General features: G+C 35.9%; 1 protein-coding gene across 6 annotated transcripts in view; it reads left to right on the forward strand.

Moving 5' to 3' along the window:
* The window catches only part of RABGAP1 (RAB GTPase activating protein 1), a 149,256-nt gene that overhangs the window by 67,786 nt on the left and 60,894 nt on the right, over nucleotides 1–20,576 (forward strand). For all 6 annotated transcript variants that reach the window (XM_081067053.1, XM_081067052.1, XM_081067051.1 and 3 more), the window contains 2 exons: nucleotides 2,564–2,657; nucleotides 6,860–7,010. In XM_081067053.1, the coding sequence (XP_080923179.1) occupies nucleotides 2,564–2,657; nucleotides 6,860–7,010 (245 nt within the window). The remainder of the gene's footprint in view (nucleotides 1–2,563; nucleotides 2,658–6,859; nucleotides 7,011–20,576) is intronic.

A 20,576-nucleotide genomic window follows, 5' to 3' on the forward strand; every position in this document is an offset into this window, starting at 1 on the left:
TCTGCATTTAGTTCACATAAAGCATTTTGAAGTTCAGAGAATCACATGTATCGTTTTTGAAGAAGTCATAGAGACAGTTTAGATTTTCTCCCTGCAGAGCCAATTCAAGTCTCTGGCAAGATAGAATTGTTTCTGTCTTTTGAGATTGTCTACTGTATAACTAACTGGTGGTCTTGAGACTTGTAGTTTCCCTTCTAGGTCAACACTGCTTAATATGGCAAAACAAGTAAAAGTTTACAGAACTCTCCTCCACTTAAGCTCAGCAATAAAAACAAACACCACCAAAAATTGAGAAAGACACTATTTATTATGAAACCAGAGAATGCTCTAATCTCCTTACTCTAGATTTTAAAGAATATCAGTTACAAAGAAATTTGGGCCCTGCTAAACGATAGCATTAGGACTGACATCTAGTTACTAGTCTATAGTAGGCACAGATTTTTAAAATATAATTGAGGTGGTTCAGAAGGCCTTTACTGATGATTCTTAACTAGAGAGAGATAAGGACTAACAGCATCGGGAGAGATTCAGAGAACGCTAGGACACAAGCTTTGTAAAGGAAGACTGTGTCCTTTTTTGGTCCTCATTGTTTGCCTCGTGTGTAACAATCCCTGGTATGTGGTAGATGCTAACTGGAAGTGAAGAAGACTGCAGGCATGCCATCGTTTAATTCTCTCTAACCGAGTATACAAACCAGGGAACAGATCCTGTTGTGATCTGTTTGCTCCTTGGAAAGAAATGGCACCAATCCTCTAGAGAGGCTCCTTATCCATAGGACATTTATGCTCACAGGCAGGAAACCAGCAGTTATAAGAGTTGGGGGGCTGTTCAGAAACAACGTTCTGAAACTCAGATTGTCTGCTGACTCCCCACCTGTACCCTTACCTTAGGTACATGGCATTGAAAACACCAATTTCGAACTACTACTATCCAGGTTGTTGAAAGCATCCAAAACAGTAAAAGAAAATTTTATGAGATAGGTTTTTCTAATCTCTTTGAAGGGATTGTCATCTCTTGTAAATTTTAGTACATATTTTATAGCTGCCTTCCCCCAGAGTTGTATTATATTGATATTTTAATTAGTAGAAGAGAATTAGTTGAGGCATTAGAAAGTAGGCAAATTAGAAAGTAGGCAAATTTACAATTCTGGCAAAATAGTACAGTAGGAGAAGTTTATCTTAGTGCCCTCAAGCCTTTCTGTTTTGTTTATTCATCCATCTACAGAAGATGTCTCACATTCAGTCTGATCTCTTCCCTATCTCACCAACAAAACTGATGATATTGCCTAAGACATTATAATGTAATGAAGTTTAACAATAAGTATCATGGATTTCTGAGCCTTTAATGTCAGTGCTCTCTGATAATTTCTGTCTCTAGTGGGGATGCAAATTCATAATGTAATCATCAGGTTTGTAAAACTCCACACTTTGTTTAGGTAAGTTAAATAAAAAAATCTGGAAACAGCTTTGGTTAGGACACATGGAAACAAGTACTGTTGTACCCAACTAGTGGAAATGTAAATTGGTAAAACCATTTTGGTAGGCAATTTGTCAGTAAGTTTCAAAATCCTTAAAAGTATGTGTTTTTTTAACCCAGGAAGTCCACTTCTGGGCATACACCCAATGAAAGCAATGAGATATGTTCATCCTGATTCTATTTGTAGCAAAAAGTTGAAAACTCCCCAAGTGTCCAACAAAAAAAGATTAAGTCCTTATTTTCCCCCACTTTCGTTACGCTTCTCAATGCCTGTCACATGCCTTTATTAGTGTCACTTATCCACTATCTTCTTACCTTACAATCTTTAAATTCGTACTTGCATATACTTTTCTTAATTACATGAATTAAATTTGAAATGGTTTATTTTGCTTTTTTAAAATATTTTTGTGCTTCTATTATAAATTAATATATGCCATTGTAGAAAATTTAGAAAGTCATGAAAACATGAAGGAGAGAAAAAAATCCATCATTCAGAGGCAGTATACTTGTTAACGTCTTAACATAGTTCATTCCAGACTGTTTCCTATTTTTAACATATATTACATCATAGTGAAGATTTAGCACTTGAGATTTCTATTTCATGTGGCATTTTTGCCATATCATTATGTAAACAAATATCAACATGCAATTACATTGTAAACACATAATAATTTATTCAGCCATTCTCTACTCTCCTGTTGTTGGACACTTTAGGCGGTTTGTAATTTATTTAACTACTGTAAATAAGACTGCTATATATTTTCATGCATAAAGCTTTTTGCTTTGGAAAAGGAGAGAGAACATGCCATATTTTGAGTCCTATCATTTTATAATTTAGTGGCTCTTTTCTGTAGTTGACAAAATGAGGACCTGTTTGGAAAGCAAAAGAGAATGAAAGATTACAACAGCATTCCACCCAGGACCATTTTTATCTTCTTTGTCTTTACACCTATGTACTCAAAGAGAAATTACAAATTATGACTTTATGTGACCAGTAAAATCTTTCAAATTTGACTGTTACTGTTCCATTCTTCTGGCTAGCATAGTCACCTCTGTTATCTTTTTTGGTGTGTTTTTTTTATTAAAGATAACGATGAACCTCTTTTGAGTGGATCTGGTGATGTATCCAAAGAATGTGCAGAAAAAATTCTTGAAACATGGGGAGAACTGCTGTCAAAATGGTAAGTTAGAACAGTTCTCCTTTTCATCTGCAATTCTCATTTTATGGGTAGGGTGTCTTCTCTAAGTACAATATTCAATTTTGGAACCAATAATAGAAACTGAAATAGGAGGTTCGTGTTCTAGAATCTGTTTTTAAAGGTGTATGACGATAGTAGTGAAGATCTGAAATCAGCTTTCAGAATTTCAGAAACCTAATCAATTCTCATTGCTGCAGAAAATATTTATTCAAACATAGAATCCGTGTGATAATAAATAAGGAAAGAGGTCCTTTATATTTAAAAGGTTGGGAACCATTGACTGGTTAAGATAATATACAGTAGTTAATACAATACCCAATAATCAGTGATGTGTAGACCCACTCACACAAGGCACGGAAGAGACCCCAGGGGGGATTTTCATTATCTGTATTAGGTACCTCAAGTAACAGCAGAATGTTATAAGCACAGTATATATTAACTGCTCTCCCAATTACTTTTGCTACTAACACTTGTAAAATTCAGGACTTTCTCATCGCTCAAGAGATAGCTTGACAACAGCGTTAAGAAGTACTATCCCATAAACTGTTGAAAAAGAATACACTACCTTCAGGTATTTATTAGTGACTTACTCTGGTAAGTCAGTTTGGTGAGATGTATGTCGTTTCCTGTTTTCCTCAGTGTAGGATGCCAGTATATTCTGAAAAAAAAGTTGAGCTTGAAAGTGATGGGAGCACTTGTCTATTTCAAACTTTCTGGTTATTAGGGTTGTCACATAAGCACCCCATGGGCCTTTTGCTTGGGGTTTGATTTTTCTCAGAAGTTTTAACTGTTGAAGCCTTTTCCTTTATTTTTAGTAAAACTGTGTCTCAGCATTTAAAAAGAACTTCATGCCCTTAAGGGGTCAGACTACAAATGAGCATCATCTGCTTCTAGCACTCTCACAAGGTCTTATACTGTGGGTAGAACACTTCTCATGTTGGGAAATGTCAGATGTGTACAGGTGGAAAACGCCAACCAAAGCATGGTTTGTCTTTACATAAGTGGTTTTAATAAAGAAACTCTGCAAAAGCTCCCCAGAGGAATTGTTCTCATTTATTTTTGATATTCCTTTAGCAAGCAGGAGATAAACCTGCTGATGCTCTCATCACAATTATATTTTCAGTCAGTGAATTCAGAGTGTTTGGACTGTTGCTGGCAGGAATTTTATCTGTATAAAAAGATTTCTGCTCTAAAATAGAAATGTAATTGAGTCTTGAATGGTTATATAATAGTGTTTTAAAATCATTTAGAGCAGTTAGTCTCTAGATTTTATTGGATGAACTCACCAGCATTTGACACGGTTACTTGGATTTGTTTTGTTACCAAGCTTTGTTTATTCATTTTGTTCTTCACTTAATTAAATTATGTCTTTCTCCCTCTCTCTCAAATGTATCAGCTGAGTTTCCATCTGTTTAATCTGTCTTCATGGTGTTTAAAACGTTTTGCTGGTTTTAGTTATGTCTTCAGAAATAATAATATAGTTTATCCTCAATTCATTTGATTATATTTTTTTTTGTCATTATTATATGTGTTCTATAGATAGGAAGCATCACAATATCATGGAAAGCTAGAGACTGGTAGACATGGCTTCAAAGCCTACTGCTCCTTCTTCCAAGCTGTATGGTCTTGGGCAAGTCACTTAACTCTTCTGAGTGTGTTTCTTCATTTACAGCACACAAGTCTATAAAGCTATCATTTAGGATTATTGTAGATTAAAAATAATAGATGGTGTAGTAATTGTAGTAAGAACTAATATACCATACACCCGTCATGGGTCTCTACTGTAACAACCTTAGGAACTAGTATTCGTTTCTACAGATGAGAAAACTGGCTCAGAGATTAAGTCAGCAATTCTAGTTAGTAAATGGCAGGCCCAGAATTTTTTACACAGTCTAAAGTCCAATCCCAAAGCTGGTTTCTTTAACTCTACATTAGATTTTCGTGGCAGTATTAGTAATAATACCTCTTAGCTTTAATTCTCCAAGTTCATTTTAATGGGACTCTGAGTGGATAAGAGAATTAATATTACGTAATATAAAATAGTAACTAAGTTGGATGAAAGTAATAGTGTCAATGACATAAATTATTCTGAAAACAATTCTACCGATACAAATTAAGCTAATGTTAGCAAATAAACTTAGAGTTACATTTATTTTTTCTTTACAGAATAAATATTTTAGGCTTTGTGGCCTAGTAGTTTGTGTAACAACTGCTCACCTCTGCTGTTGTAGTGTAAAAGCAGTCATAGATAATACATAGACAAGTAAAAATGGCTGTGTTTCATTAAAAGTTGATTTATAGAAACAGGTGGTGGGCTAGATTTGTCCCACAGGCCGTAGTGTACCAACCTTGTGTACCAGCCTTGAATTAACTAGCAGAATGACTGTTCTTTCTGCTCCCAGCTCTTCAATTTTTATATTTTTTTCCTAAGCAAAGACAAAACTGTATTGCATTGTCTATAGCTCTTGCATTAGGGTACTAGCATCACAGAATTAACCCTTTTTAATATACTGTGTATCATTCTGCTAGAATTCTGGGCACATTTTTACTAAAGTCTCAGGCCTTTTTATAGTTTGCTAGAGGTTATTTTGTGTCAGTAACTTCTGCTTAAATTTGATAGTCATAGGACCTTCTCCATGTAGAATCCTGCTTTATTGACTCAGTAATAGTGGCTTTCAAATCACAAAGCATCAGCAATACAACAAATAGCGCATTTATTGGTCTTAGAGTTTGAGGACTACCTCAGTCATTTAATGGACTTCCTGGAACTTCTTTCTTCATCTGTAAGGCTGAAGATACTACCACATACTTCAGACGCTTGTTATGAGGATCAGATAAGATTGTATGCAAAAGCACTTTGTATATTGATACCAACATTTCAAGATAAGTTTTATTTTCCCATTTGACAGATGAGATAGCTCAATGTCCTGCCTCCATGTCCTGAATCGATTCAAACCGTTTACCTTACGTTTCATGGTCTTTTTGACTTTGAGGAAGAGCCAGAAGTTGCACGGTGCCATATCCGGTGAATAAGGTGGATGAGGACACACCATAATGTTTTTATTTGACAGAAATTGCCACATACCAGAAGCGATGTGTGACATAGCCTTTCCATTGTGATCACACAAAATATGGTGAATGCTGCTGCCAAGTGTCATCCAACGGAAAGGCAGGGATCTTCAATACAGAAAGCAGTGGTCGAACCTTAGTAACAGTGTGACAAGTTTTAGCTTGTTCCCTGCAGTCAGTCGGGTGTGAGCTACAGTTGAGAAGGTGTGTTTTAAAGTATGCTGTAAGTCATCCTCCATGATGACAATGTTCCATGTCACATATTACTTCTGGTATACGGCAATTTCTGTCAAATAAAAACATTACAGTGCGTCCTCATCGCCTTGTTCACAGGATCTGGCACCATGCATCTTCTGGCTCTTCCCTAAAGTCAAAATGATTCAGAATATCGAGGGAGCCACGAGAACGCAACTAAAGACACTCATGAGAGAGGACTTCCAGAACTGCTTCAGAAAGTGGCAAGAATGGTGGGATAAGTGTGTTTGAAGCGAGGGGGAGTATTTTGAGGGGAATTAATGGCAGTGTGTTTTTACTGTAATATATATTTTTTTAATTTAAACATTCACCATATTGTTTGGTCACACCTCGTTTAGTAGAAACCGTCTTAATCTCCATAGTCATTCAAAACTCACTTGAAGCAAGGTATCATAAAAACTGCTGAAAGCATTTATTTTTGTATTTATTTTAAATATTTATTTTAACTTAGAACAAATATTTATTTTAACTTAGAGTGTGTAAGTACAGTTTGTCAATTTTGATGCAAGGCCAAGCCCTTATCTTTGGCTGTGTGTCCACTGGTGGGAATTTTGCTTTGTTTACTTTACATAAACCACAACCATAAAGCTGTGGTTTCCAGTTTTGCTTTTTATTTAAAAAAAAAAAAAGTAGAGCAATAATTTAAAGATACCTAGGAATAGTCTGACTGCAGAATTCTTTTCTCCTCCCAATCTTTTACAGTTATCTTGGCAGTATCTAATTCAACAGCTTTATCTTTTTTTTATTAGTATGTAACCTTTATTAAGTCTTTGTAAATCATTTAGTTTAGTTTTCATAAAAATAACACTCTTTGTGGAATCTTTCTTTTAAGTACTTCTGGATTATGGCTTTCTTTTTAGGCATCTCAACTTGAGTGTGAGACCAAAGCAGTTGTCATCCTTAGTAAGAAGCGGTGTTCCTGAAGCTCTTCGAGGAGAAGTCTGGCAGTTGCTAGCGGGTTGTCACAACAACGACCACCTGGTAGAAAAATACCGAATTCTCATCACAAAGGTAAGGGGATGATAATTCAGCTTCAGCATTAATACTTTTAGAAATTCTTATGAAAAGATCCTTGTGGCTATTTGATTTCCAAGAATTTTTTTTATAATTCTTTTATCTAATACATGAAGAGAACTTTCATACTTCTAGCCCAAAGTTATTTCTAGTGTTGGCACAAAGAAGGCATCAGTATTCTTCCTTGATTGACTTCACCTCAGAGGTAAAGGATGTCCTGTACCCATTGTGTATCTAAATCCTTTCTGATCATAGTTACATTTTTAGTCACATCAGTTGTGCTGTGCAGTGTGTAAGAACTTTCTTGTTTGCGTTAATCCTTTTCACAGTTCACAGAAATGCGCTCTTTGTAGATGAGGCCTAGTTCCAGTTTCTGTAATTGAAAGAACATGGTTCTTTTGTCTTAAACCATATTCCCTTTAAGCTCATTTCTCTAAACTGAAGAATTCTCATTTTTTGTAGTATCCTCTTCTCAAGTTCATGCATTCCTCAGGGTTTTACAAGCAAAATAGCAAAAACTACTCCTTCCTTGTACAAGCATACAAGAATTTGAAATTGTTTTCTGCAAGGTTAAGCAATGCTTTATGTCTTTACAACCATGTTATTGGTTTTAACTTTGGTTTTTGTTTTCTCAAATTCTGGAAATATTTATATTTAAGAAGCAGTTTCTCCAGTGGTATACAAGTCCCAAACCTGGGTTATGAATGAATTGCTCAGAACCCTCAATGATATATGCAAATTTTTCAATGTGACAATGGACTTCTTTTTTATTTTTTTTTTATTATTTTTTTTTAATTAATTAATTTATTTATTAGTTTCAGGTGTACAAAACAAGGTAATACTTAGACGTTCATCATTTATATCCCTCATACTGTGAACCCCCCTCCCCCCATCCACTATCCCTCCGACCTCACACTGAACCATCACATTATATATATAAAATTATAGTTGGCATTCATTAATGTTTAGCTTCTGGTGTACAATGCCATGATCAGGTATCCACAGTATCCCTGAGGTGGTCTCCCAAATAGGACGCATGGACAATGGACTTCTTTTAAAAATATATTAAAACCTTATACAAGATGAATAATACCTCTATAAAACTATTATTTAAAAAAATTTTATAAGGGAGGAACAACATTTGAACATGAAATTGGATCTTTCCTGACCAGGTAATGACACTGATTCGTTCAAAATATTGGTGGTCTTTCTCATCATCTTATTTCTAGACAGACGTTTTGTGCAGGGAGTTCTTTGTGGAGTTATAGTTGTTCAATTTGTTGTAAATTCCAAGGGAAATTTCCAAAGGCTCACCTCATGCGGCCATTTTGATGACGTCCTAGACAGATGTTTTTTCTTTCAAGAACTGATATTCTAATTCCCTCAAATGTGTTGAGTTTTTACATTTTTAATATTGATATAATTGTTTAACCAATACCTATTGAGCGCCTATTACAGCCATAATGCTGGAGCTAGGAGGTCAAACACAAAAGCAGTGAACTGTCATATAAGAGACATATGTCACATGATAGTCTGAAAAAGCACGGTGGGAAATACCAAAAGTAGTGATAAATTCAGCCTGTGAGAACAGGAGAGTCTTTATCTGGAGTATAACATCTGAGATGGATTCCAGAAAAGAGCTCCCAGGCATGGCAGGATGAAAAGCATTGTACTCGTAGTTATGTATAAATGGAGGCACCGAAGGAGGGTATGTAAAGTATAGTGCTGACGAAGGTACAACTCACTGATTTTTTTCTTCTGGTGGCAAATCATATTTTGGGTATATAATTCTCAGTTGTGACTCTGTCTTTCTAGTTCCTCTTTTGAAGTCCTTTGAAATAGTGGCCAAAAATTATTTCCTAGATATTTTTGATGTGGCTATTCATACAGATAATTTAAAGACATGAAGCATTCTGTTTTTCTGGTTCCACGAAAATGGTGATGTCTGTTTCTCGAATAGCAACTTGGTAATTATATGATGTGTAAAAAATCAGCTGTTCATAATATCTGATATATTTGATTAATGTTTTATATATGCTGATGTCATGTGCTTTATATTTCACATAAAACTTTTATTATGCAGATAGCTAGAACCTAAAAAGATTTCTAATAGATGTGTGTATTAGTTTAACTTGCTGGTAGATGATCATAAAAAAATACAAATTATTTAGCCATCATAATATTGAATACTTTGTTTTATATTATAGTGTTATCTGATATAAGTTGGTATTGTTTTTCTGTCTTCCTGGAAATAATAATTATCATTGTATGGGAACGCTAATTAACATTTTTAAATTTGTTCTGAATTTTTTTTGAGGGGATAAACTACTTTAAATTTTTTAAAAATTTATTTTAACAGTTAGCTATAATTTACATAGGCTAAAACACAATTTTAAAGTGTACAGCTTGATGACATTTTACATATAAATACACTGCTGTGACCAGTACCAAGAGGACGACATATTCACCACCCCAAAAAGTTATTTTTGCCCCTTTCTGGTCACAACCACCCCTGCTCTGCCCCAGAAGAACCATAATTCTGAGTTCTCTATCCCTAGATTCGTTTTGATTGGTCTTGAACTTCATTTAAAGGCAGTCAAATGAATCTGACTGCCTTTATCTGACTTCTTTGGCTCATCCATTTTGGGAGTGTTTATCAGTAGTGGCTCTTTTTTGTCTTGCTTTTTTTCGTTTTTTTTAATTGTTGAGTGTGTTCCATTGCATCAGTAAACCACACTTTAATCTGCTGTTATAGGTGTTTGTGGGGCTTTTTCCCCCCATGAATAAAGCTGCTATGAACATTCTTGCACATAGGAGGTGCTATGGTCTGAATGTTTGTGTCCCTTGAAATTCATATGTTGAAACCTAACCTCCAAGGTGATGATATTAGGAGGTGGGGCCTTTGGGAGGTGGTTAGACAGGGACTAGTGGCCTTTATAAAAGAGGCTCCAGAAAGATCCCTGGTCCCTTCCACCATGTGGGGACACGGGAAGAAGTCAGCAGTCTGCAGCCCAGAAGAGGGCCTCACGAGAGCCCAGCCTGGCTCGCACCCTGATCTTGGACTTGTAGCCCCCTAGAGCTGTGAGCAGTAAATTCCTGCTGTTTGTACTTGTAAGCCACCAGATTTGTGGTTTTTGTTACAGCAGCCCACACTGACTAAGCAGGATTTCTAAATACTGTTTGTTATACATAGGCAGACAATAATATTTATATATGTATATATTACTAATTTTTGGAAGTTATTTATTCTGGACTTGGGTTCTTTGCCAGATACATGCTTTGTGTTCTGAAATTTCACATACTACCATGGAGGCTTTTTTGTCTTTTTGTTTTTTACTTAGTTTCTTCAAAGACTAAATTTAAAGTAGGAAAGAGTGACTTGATTTATAGAGTGAAGGTCAAAAACAATTAACTTGCAAACTTGATGAATGCCTCGTCATCATCTTACTTTAATTTTTAATTGTCAAGCCTGTCTTGTGAAAAGTATATGTAGGAATTAAATATACATGTGGCTATTGTAATGTAGGGACAAATGACCTTTCAGTAATATAAAATACACAGGTTAATATATTTTTAAAGGTGTTCCTTATTTGTTATAAGCAATGGCATTTGGAGGCACTCTTTCTCCCTGTTTTTTTTAAGGGAAAATTTTTTAGACTGTTCGTTTCAAGAGGGGCAAAATATAACAATAATTGCCCTTTTCTGAGGACACATATATCATGCTGTACTAAGCACTTTATGTCCATTATCTCATTAATCCTAAGAAAATCCTTGTAAGGTGGTAATTACTATTTCTGTTTTAGAAATGAAGAAACAGTTTCAGTGAAGCTTAATAATGTGCTTACAGTGACTCAGCTAGTAAATAAATGATAGAGACAGGATTTGAACTCAGGACCGGCTCCAAATCTGATTTGTTTCTATTGCCCTCTCTATTTGTTTGTCCCTGAACATGAATAAAAATTTCTTTTTACAGATATGTACTCATACAGAATTTCATGTAAACAGGTGATTATATACTTATTTATTTGTTTTTAAATGTAGTCTTTTATTCCTCCATTCTTCTATCAGTAGCCATTTACTTTGTTTCCAGTTTTTAGTCTCTAAATTGTGTTTTACTAAACATCCTTACAGGTATTCTAAATCTTTTACTTTTATGAAGTCTCAGAAGTGTGATTGCTAGATCAAAGGGTAGCATGTTTTTTAAACTGGCTATTTAATTTACATATTTAATTTACTTATATCCCATTTGCTTATCTAAAAGGCTGTGACAGTTCACAGTTCCACCAGCAATGTAGGAAAGTATGTGTTGACTCATGTTCCAAACAGTATTAATTATCACTGTATTTAATTTTTGCTACCAATGGATGTGATTCCCACATAGCTTTAGTTTGCATTTTCCTGACTACCAGTAAATTTGAATGGTTTGCTCTTCTGTGAATTACCTCTTCATATTCTTTGTACCTTTTTCTATTAAGTTTTTTTAAAGATGTCCTTTCTAAACGCTCTCTCTATATAATGTACAATAATCCTTTGTATCTTCATTATAAATACCTTTCTAAAACTTTAATTTTCTTACTGATTTATTGTAATTTTCTTATTTCCTGCCATACAAAATGTTTTCAATTATTATGTAGAAAATCGTGTCTTGGTTAAGGTCTCTCTTACCTCTAGATTTAGTAAATGTACTTTTCAAGATTTTCTTGGAAGATTTTTATTGTATGTGTTGAGTTTTTACATTTTTAATCCATCCGGAATTTATTTTTGTGCCTAGCATAAGATAGTGGTCCAATTTTACTTTCTCCCAGATGGAGAACCAGTCGTGCTACTCCTATTTTTCTGTTGAATAGAACTGCCATCTCTGTTACATCTTAAATTCTCATATATACTGGGATTGACTTCTAGATTGTTCTGTTTATTGATCTGTTTGTGTATTTTTATACCAATACTGTTTTGGTTAAAGTGGCTTTGAGTTATGTTCTAATATGTGGTAAAGCAAGTCTTTTTTCACTCTTTTTTATTGCATATTTTTCTTATCTATTTTTGCATATTTAATCTTCCATATAAACCTTAAAGTTATTTTCTTCAACCATACCACCACAACCACCCTATAAGGTTATATAAAGATTCTAATTTGAATCACATTTAATTTACATATTAATTTGGGGTGTAAGTTACATTGTTATAATATATTTTCATTGACGAATTAGGCTGTGTCTTTCCACTTGTTCGAATCTTATTTTATGTCTGTTAGACTTCAAAGTTATGTCTGTGCCTCTTCTTTTTATTTTTGAGAATTATTTTAGAATATCCTTGCTATAGGAAATGAAATACTTTTTTTTTCCTGTTGCCATTTCTAGGTGCTAATTGCTAATAGAGAATAGACATTGACTTTTAAAAAATTCTCTGTCCATCTAACTTTTTTTTTTTTTTTTTAAGATTTTATTGGGGAAGGGGCACAGGACTTTATTGGGGAACAGTGTGTACTTCCAGGACTTTTTCCAAGTCAAGTTGTCCTTTCAATCTTAGTTGTGGAGGGCGCAGTTCAGCTCCAGGTCCAGTTGCTGTTGTTAGTTGCAGGGGGTGCTGCCCACCATCCCTTGCGGGAGTCAAATTGGCAACCTTGGGTTGAGAGCCTACTGGCTCATGTGGGAATCGAACCAGCAGCCTTCAGAGTTAGGAGTACAGAGTTCCAACCGACTGAGCCACCGGGCCAGCCCCTGTCCATCTAACTCTTGAAATTTTGATTAGTCCTTGTAAGTTTATACTAGCATCTTTTGATTTTCAGGTACACATTAAAATTAAAATCAGCAGCAAAAACAGTTTTCATTTCTATTTTCACTGTTTATGCAGTCTACTAAATTTTTTGGTTTTGTTTTTGTATTTTTTAGGAGCATTAAGACTGTTAAATGATGATGGTTATAACTAGCATCCTATCGAGTTCCTAAGTTTAATTAAAACAGCTTTCGTTTTTCAGTCTTTTGGAAAGCATGCTCTTCTTTTTTTTGTTGTTTCTGGTAAATACTTTTTATGTGAGTGATTTTTCTTTTATCTCTGGCTTTGGGGTTTTATTAAGAATATACTGAATTTTATCAAGAGCTTTTTCCGCACTTAATAAATATGATTTTCTTTCATTTGTTGCTAGAGTAGGATACATAATCTATCAACATGTGATAGACTTCTTGGTATTGAATTAATGTTGGCTTCATGGAATAAATTTCTACAGACCAAATACTCCTGGGTTTTTTGTTCTCTGTACTTCCTGGTCTTTGACCAAGGGCTCCTCAATGCTGTTCTCTAGATAGAATGTGTCAGACAGAGAATGCAGGGGGAAGAAACCCTAATAAGTAATCCACAGGGACTCCCATGGCTTCTCTTACTCCCCGTTCTGACGAATCAAATAAATTGGAGTTGAGAATAGAGGGAAAATAAGGCACAAATTCTCCAATTTCCAGAATCATCCTCTGGCCATCCTTTCTTTTGGTTATTTTTCATCTTTTATGTCAGTGACTTCTGTGTTTCTTTTATTTATTTTGCTTTTTAGTAACATTTACATCAACATTGCTTCCTTAATGAATCATTTTAATAATGAGAGAATAATGAAATAGCAACATTTTCTGATGTTTCCCTTTCCCTCCGTTCAATCAGCCTTGTGTTTTCAGAAAATACAAGGCTGATTGAATGTATTTGTATTGTTTTTTGTAGCGGTTTAAGTGATAAACTTCAATGGTAAGATTCTTTTGCCATGTATTTCAAGCTTTTATACAGAACCTAAACTACACCATATAACCAATATTTACATTTCTAATTGCCCGAGGGATGCCTTGGAGACCCAACCACATTTTTTTCAGTTGGAAAAATAAATATCTAATTATAATTTCCTTATTACACAGATAATTTTGTTTTTAATTAAAAATATCTCTCTGGTAGATTTGGTAATAGTCAAGGATTCAGTAATATTTAATAATGAGAACCTGCCTCTAGAGACCAAACGAAAAAAGGGTCAATTTAGCAAAAAGAGTGTTGGCCATGTAGTTAGGAAGCCTGAGTGCTAGTTTCATGTCTGCCACTAGTTTCTGTGAGCTCAGATGAGGTTCACTATTCCTGACCTCTTCTGTAAAACGAGGTTCCTTTAAGCTTTATCATTCTGGAAAATTAGTGTATTTCAGTCCTGCCCCCTAAAATAACCCGTGAGTCTACTTTTTCAAGTCAAGTTTTTCAAGAGGAGTGCTCTTGCTGTCAGATTGTCTAAGAAAATAGGTGGTGAGCGGATTTTGAGAACTATATTGTCTGCTTCCATATAGCAACTCCTATAGTAGGTCTGCTGCAGATCGAATGTGTGTCCCGCCTCAAATTCATATGTTGCAATCCCTCGCCCCCAATACGACGGTATTTGGAGATGAGGCCTTTGGAAGGTGTAGGTCAAGAGGCCTGAGCCCTCATGAATGAGATTAGTATCCTTATGAAAAAGATCCCAGATTGCTCTCTTACCCCTTTCACCATGTGAGGACTCAGTGAAAGACAGCGGTGGGTCCTCATCAGACGCTGAATCTGCCAGCACCTTGATCTTGGACTTTCCAGACTCCAGAACTGTGAGAGATAAGTTTCTGTTGTCTGTAAACCGTTCAGTCTATGGTGTTTTTCTTATGCCAGCCCAAAATGGACAAGGTTCCTTCATATTGTTATTTGTGAATATAATTTTAAGTACCCATAGCCTATCTCTGTAAAGTCACTTCCCCACTAGTGCATTTCTGTAAGTCATAACTGTTCAGGGAGTTCTAAAGTTTTCCTAAATTAGAAGACTGGAAATGTGTTAGATTTGGTCATATTCAAATTGCTGATATTTGACAATTTTTGATCTACAATAGGCAATTTCATGTACCTCAACCTACTAATTATAGGTGAATTAAAGTTGTCATACTGTAGTTTCACTTGAAAGACCTTAATATCTAAAAGCAGAATTGCTTGTTTTATTGGGTATTTGTTATTTGGTCGATCAAAAATACCTTTGAAAGTCAGCTTTGTGCCAGTGCTGTGCTAGGTGTCATGGATATATGCTCACGAGTGGAATGCACCTGTTCCCTGCCTGGTTTGGGGCAGTCTGCATGCAGTCTAATGAGGGAAGTAGGCAATTAACTAACCAGTTACAATAAAGTTTCATGAGAGCTGTAGAAAATACATATTGCTGTGTGGCAAATGGCAAGAATGACTTCTCATCAAAGGGTTCAAAAATATATCTGTTCAGAAATTGCCCAGAAAGGGGGGGTTGTTGGAGTAGGATGGCATGCGTGATGTTAAGTCAGAGGGAAAAGCATGTGCTCAAGGGTGAGAAAGAGCTTGGCAATTTCATAGTGTGTGAAAGGAAATAAGGCCAGAGAAAGTAGGGAGGAGCCAGATCTCGGAAAGCTTAAATAAGGTGTACTTAAGATTTCAGGCCTTAGAACGTCATTGATGCATTTGGAGCAGGCAAATCACGTATTCTGGCTTGGAAGGCACTAAGCAAAGTGGTGTAGAGTGTCCATCCAAAGGCAGATGGTCTTGATTCAAATCCTAGCTCTACTGTATTCAAGCCATTGACATTGGATGATTTAACGTCAGATTTGTGTTTCCTTATCTGTAAAATGGGGTAACGGTACCTTATTTGTTAGAGTGGTTAGAATTAACTTAGATAATGCTCATTGTTTAAGTATGAATGAATGCTTAGTTGTTGTAATTTGTATCATCATGATTAGTTTTAGAAGGATTGTTCTGGTTACTGGAGTTAGAATGGAGTAAGATTAATCACAGTGAAACCTGTTAGAAATTCAGGCAAGAGGTGATGGTGACTTGGATTGAAATAGTGGCAGAAGGAATAGAGAAAGAAGATACTATTTGAGAGAAATTTCAGAGGTAGAACCCTTGTCACTTGGTAATTGAATGAATATGGTAGGTGAGGGAGAGGAAAGAATAAAAGATGAGTCAAAGAACCTCAAATTGGTTTTGGAATGATGTTGCTGTAAATACATTCCCATCACCTGCACTAAAATAATGCTAATTAAAGCAACACTCAAAGCACACTTTTACTAAATAATAAGTGACAGAGAATGAATTCTCTGAATCTGAAGAACTGAAATTGACCCTTTCTCATGTATAATATAGTTAAGCCACCAAATGGGGAGACAGATAAACATAATTTGATGTCTTTTCCCTTTTTTATTTCATGTTTCCTTTCTCTTTCTGCCTTATTTTCTTCTTAGTTCTGTCATTGTGTTATTTTAATTTTTTAGTATTGGGTTGAACCATATGTGTAAAAGTTGTCATTTCTGTAAATTATAAAGTATTAACCAGAAAAGCAATGGTTAAATATTGGCAATTTCATATTTCATCCAGTTGCATTTTTATTCTCTAAGAATTTTCTTTCTTTTTTTTTTTTTTGGAAAGAGTAAGTTTTATTCCAAAATGCCAGCATCAGGGGAAGACAACATTAGGGGACTCCCTGTCACAAAGACTGCCTTCCATTCTCTAAGTGCTTTTAACTGAGGCTCTGAGGGTTCATTTTGAGTTAAATTGAGTACCATTGACTATATGAAGGAATGTTGCTGTGATGACATAAGGACAAGTGGAACTGAGCGCCATTAAGTAGGTGACTTAACCTGCCATCATCCATTCAGTGGATGATGAGAGAATATCTTGTGGCCAGTTTTTTATTTTGTTAGCTTAACCCAAAGGGACATATTTTATATTATTTTGGCTGGTTTTTAAAAACCTGATTAAATAATACATAGAAATAGCACATAGAATTTGGCAAATTCATAAAATATAGAAAGCCATAAAGAAGAAAATAAAAAAATCACTTGTAATCCCACTATCCAGTGAAAAATAGTTGAATTTTAATGTATTTCCTTCCAGTCATATATACACATACATACAGAAATAGTTACTCTGTCTTTACTTAAAAATATATATATATATGCATATCGTGAGTACTTCATTATTTTATAAAGGAAATGGATGTATAGGTTTTTGTGAGGACATAAATTTATTGTCCCACCCATGTCATTAATAATTTGTCTCTTCTGAAGAAAATATTTTTAATTTTTTTTTCTATTAGGGAATATTGGGGAACAGTGTGTTTCTCCAGGGTCCATCAGCTCCAAGTCGTTGTCCTTCAATCTAGTTGAGTCCAGTCACCGTTTTCAATCTTTAGTTGCAGGGAACACAGCCCACCATCCCATGCAGGAATTGAACCTGCAAACTTGTTGAGAGCTTGCGCTCTAACCAACTGAGCCATCTGGCCGCTTCAAGAAAAAATGTTTTTCTTTAATCCAAAACAAAACATTTAACTCTTGACTGGCTTGATAAAGTGTGGTTATCAGACTATTTTTTAAAAAAGTTTCCTATATGAATATTTTGATCACTGCTCCAAGAGTGGTTTTATTGAAATAGAAACAAGTTGGAAGAACTATTGTTGTGCTAATGATAGTAAATGTAACAACTTGTGGTTTTATTGCATTTTTATTACATTTTAATTATTTCAAGTTATCAGCCAATGTAATGTGTTTTAATCAGCATAACTGTTTTGTTTTCTTATGAGAAACCTGAGGGGTACAGATGAGTTACACGCCCCTATTCACAAGGAGTTGGAAAAGCCTGGACTCCTGACTTTGGCGAATGCTTTTTCCACTTACTGAAATAATCTCTCTCAGAAATCACTTCTCTTTTTTTCAGTTCATTATTTACTAAGCACTCAGAAAATGGGAATTCAAAAATAAAGTCTATGCAAACGTATAGAATAGTGAGTAACGTGGTTTGGCTGGAGGACAAAGTGTGTGGGGGTCTATGGAATAGTGGTACCAGATTGGAAAGGCAATAGGGAACCATAGACTTCTTCTACAGTGGAGTACCATGCATAATAAAGTACGTGCTACTGGTACTCAGTCAGGCAGACACGGATTAGATAGAAAGTGAATAAATCAAGCCGATATTGAATGATGGCCTAAAATAAGGTATTCAAAACTGAAAGAGGAAGTGAATTTGAGAGCTGCTGTAGAAATAGGTTCCCAGGACTTGGTGACTAAGAACAGTACATCTAGGGAGAGAGTGGTCAAGATGATTCCTAAGTTTCTTTCCTGAGTGCCTGGGGAAATGTTGGGAAAAACAGGAGAGGCTTATTTGGTGGGGAAAATGTGTTTAATTTTGGGCTCTGTGGTTGTCTCTACAGGACATCCAGGTGGAAGATGTGTGACCAGCAGGCAAATTGTAGATGGAAAGGGGAGCTCATGAGTGAAGTCAGGGCTGGAGAGACAGGCCAACTAATTATTTGTGTAGAGGGAATAATTGATGCCATATCATCAGTACCTTCACTGGGATAGCCTCCGTGTATTTGAGGAATGCATGACAGTCAAATATCTAAATAACTGTTGTATGCCTTAGAACTGGGCAGTCACAGATTAGAGAGGGCACTTTAGGATGCAGAGGAGCCCAGCCTCAAGCAGTGCAACATGTTTGATAGGAAAACAGGTTGTTTTAATTGTATGAGAAGAAAGTGAGTAAAGTTGTACCCTCCCTATGTGCTAAGTATTGCTAAGCCTTTTGTACACACTGTCTCCTCTATTTCTTAATAACTTCATGAAATAGGCAGTATGACCCTCATTTCACAGATGGTGAAACTAGGGCTGAGAGAGGCTAAGTAATTTTAGAGCAAGGATTTGAATCACATGGGAGTTTAATGCCATGGGTCTTTTTACTGTGCCACACTTCGCTGTGTTTTCCAGTAATACCTGTCAAATATGGCTGTCAAGCTTATGCTCAATAGGTTTTGAGTTTCTTGCCTTTGTGTGATGAACATAGTGCTTCAGATCTTAAAATGCAATTAATGGAATTCTGATTATGGGTAGCCATTTGCCTGCAATGAGAAAGCATGTGTATGAAACAAATAAAAAACAAAGGTTGGATCACATAACATATATCTCCACCCAGGTTTTTAGACATTCTGGAATGCTTACAAATACCAGCATTTGTTTATTTTCTTTTACTCTGCTGGGTCGGGGGAACTTTATTTATAAGGATGACTTGAGAGTCCAGTGACACCTGGAGGAAAAGATAACTGAAAATACACATTTTCTAATTAGCTGAAAATTGTCATCATTTATGGCATTACCAGAAGAGCAGACAGTATTATCCCAGTTTGCATTGTTATAAGTAGACACAAACAAGATTGTGTATTCTGAGATGCATTCAAGCCTGGTGGAAATTGGCACCTTTACTTTTCCATCTTTTGTTTATATGTTTGCTTCTTAGCAAACTAGAAACAAGAAGTGGCATCTGAAAAGTATAGGAAAGTATCAAATACCAAAGCAATGTAATTCCTCTTTTCTGTATGTGTACTATTTCTGCAGTATTCAAAATAGGTGAGATTTTCTTTATATTTCTCTTGAAAAACTGAGTTTTAAGTTTGCTTTGCTATTTTGGTCATCTTTCTTAATAGTGGCTAATATCCAGTGGATCATGAGAGAAAATTAATGCTGAATATTTAGCCTTTCTAGTTAGAACTTCTTGTGCGGCTGAATTCCGATTCCTCAGTTGCCATGCATTGTTAACATTGTTCTTTGTTCCTTGGGAAAATGCTACAAGAAAATAGGAATTTCCTTTCACCATTACCCCTCTGGCAGTGTGTTTCAATCTAATTCCTAGCTGGCACTCTGTCCCAGTTACTACCCCTTCGCCTTACTAGCAGTATGAATTCTTAAAAAGGGGATTCCAGACAGACGAGGAAACAGCTTTCAAACACTGCACTGCAGGCGTATTAAGTTATTCCCCCACTGTGCAGTCTGGAAATCGGGGAGTGCCTCTCTGTGATGAATTCTAATGAGCTACTAAGGGTGCCGGAGTGTGTGCACGCACAGGCTTTTTCTTTCCCCTCCCCCTGCGTCTTCCTTTTCCCAAGCCCCCTCGTCTCCCTGTTTCCCCTCCTACTCCTTTATCCCCTCCCTCTGTGTCTCAGTTCTGCAGTAAACGGGGCTGAGGCACATTCCTGCTTTGCAAGGCTTTCTGTTAAGGATGGTCTGTGGCTTTTGTTTGGATTGCAGCATGCAGAATTACAGGTAACACTCTGAAATTTAGCTAGACAGACAAATACTGTTGAAATGTTTTCAAAGAGGCAAAATATTACGTGGGAATTGATGAAGAAAATAAGTTATTTTAGCTAATTTTATTAGTAGTAATTATGGTAAAATGTTTTCAGAAATGCTATAAGCAGATTCCTTTTCTACCCCAAAGGCTCCAGTGAAAGGAAAAGAGGAGTCGATTGATCTGACTGTGATTGATTTTGTTTTATGTTGATCATGAAAGCTTGCTGGTGCGGTGCTGCCTCTGTAGAGTAAGGACCAGTTATGTGGGGCGCTACTGAGGGGAGCCATGAATAGTTGTACTGAGTGGGCTGGGATGGAGTAGCAGGAATGATAGCAGCCTGAGCTAGCCAGTCTTTGATTCTTGCATTGGGATGCAGAATATAAAACGCTCTCTCCTTTTCTTCTATCAGCTGTTCAGAGGAGACTCATTACTGCTGCAGCTCCTAATCCTCCTCCC

Source organism: Rhinolophus hipposideros, assembly GCF_964194185.1.
Source record: "Rhinolophus hipposideros genome assembly, chromosome: 11".
NCBI classification, from domain to species: Eukaryota; Metazoa; Chordata; class Mammalia; order Chiroptera; family Rhinolophidae; genus Rhinolophus; species Rhinolophus hipposideros.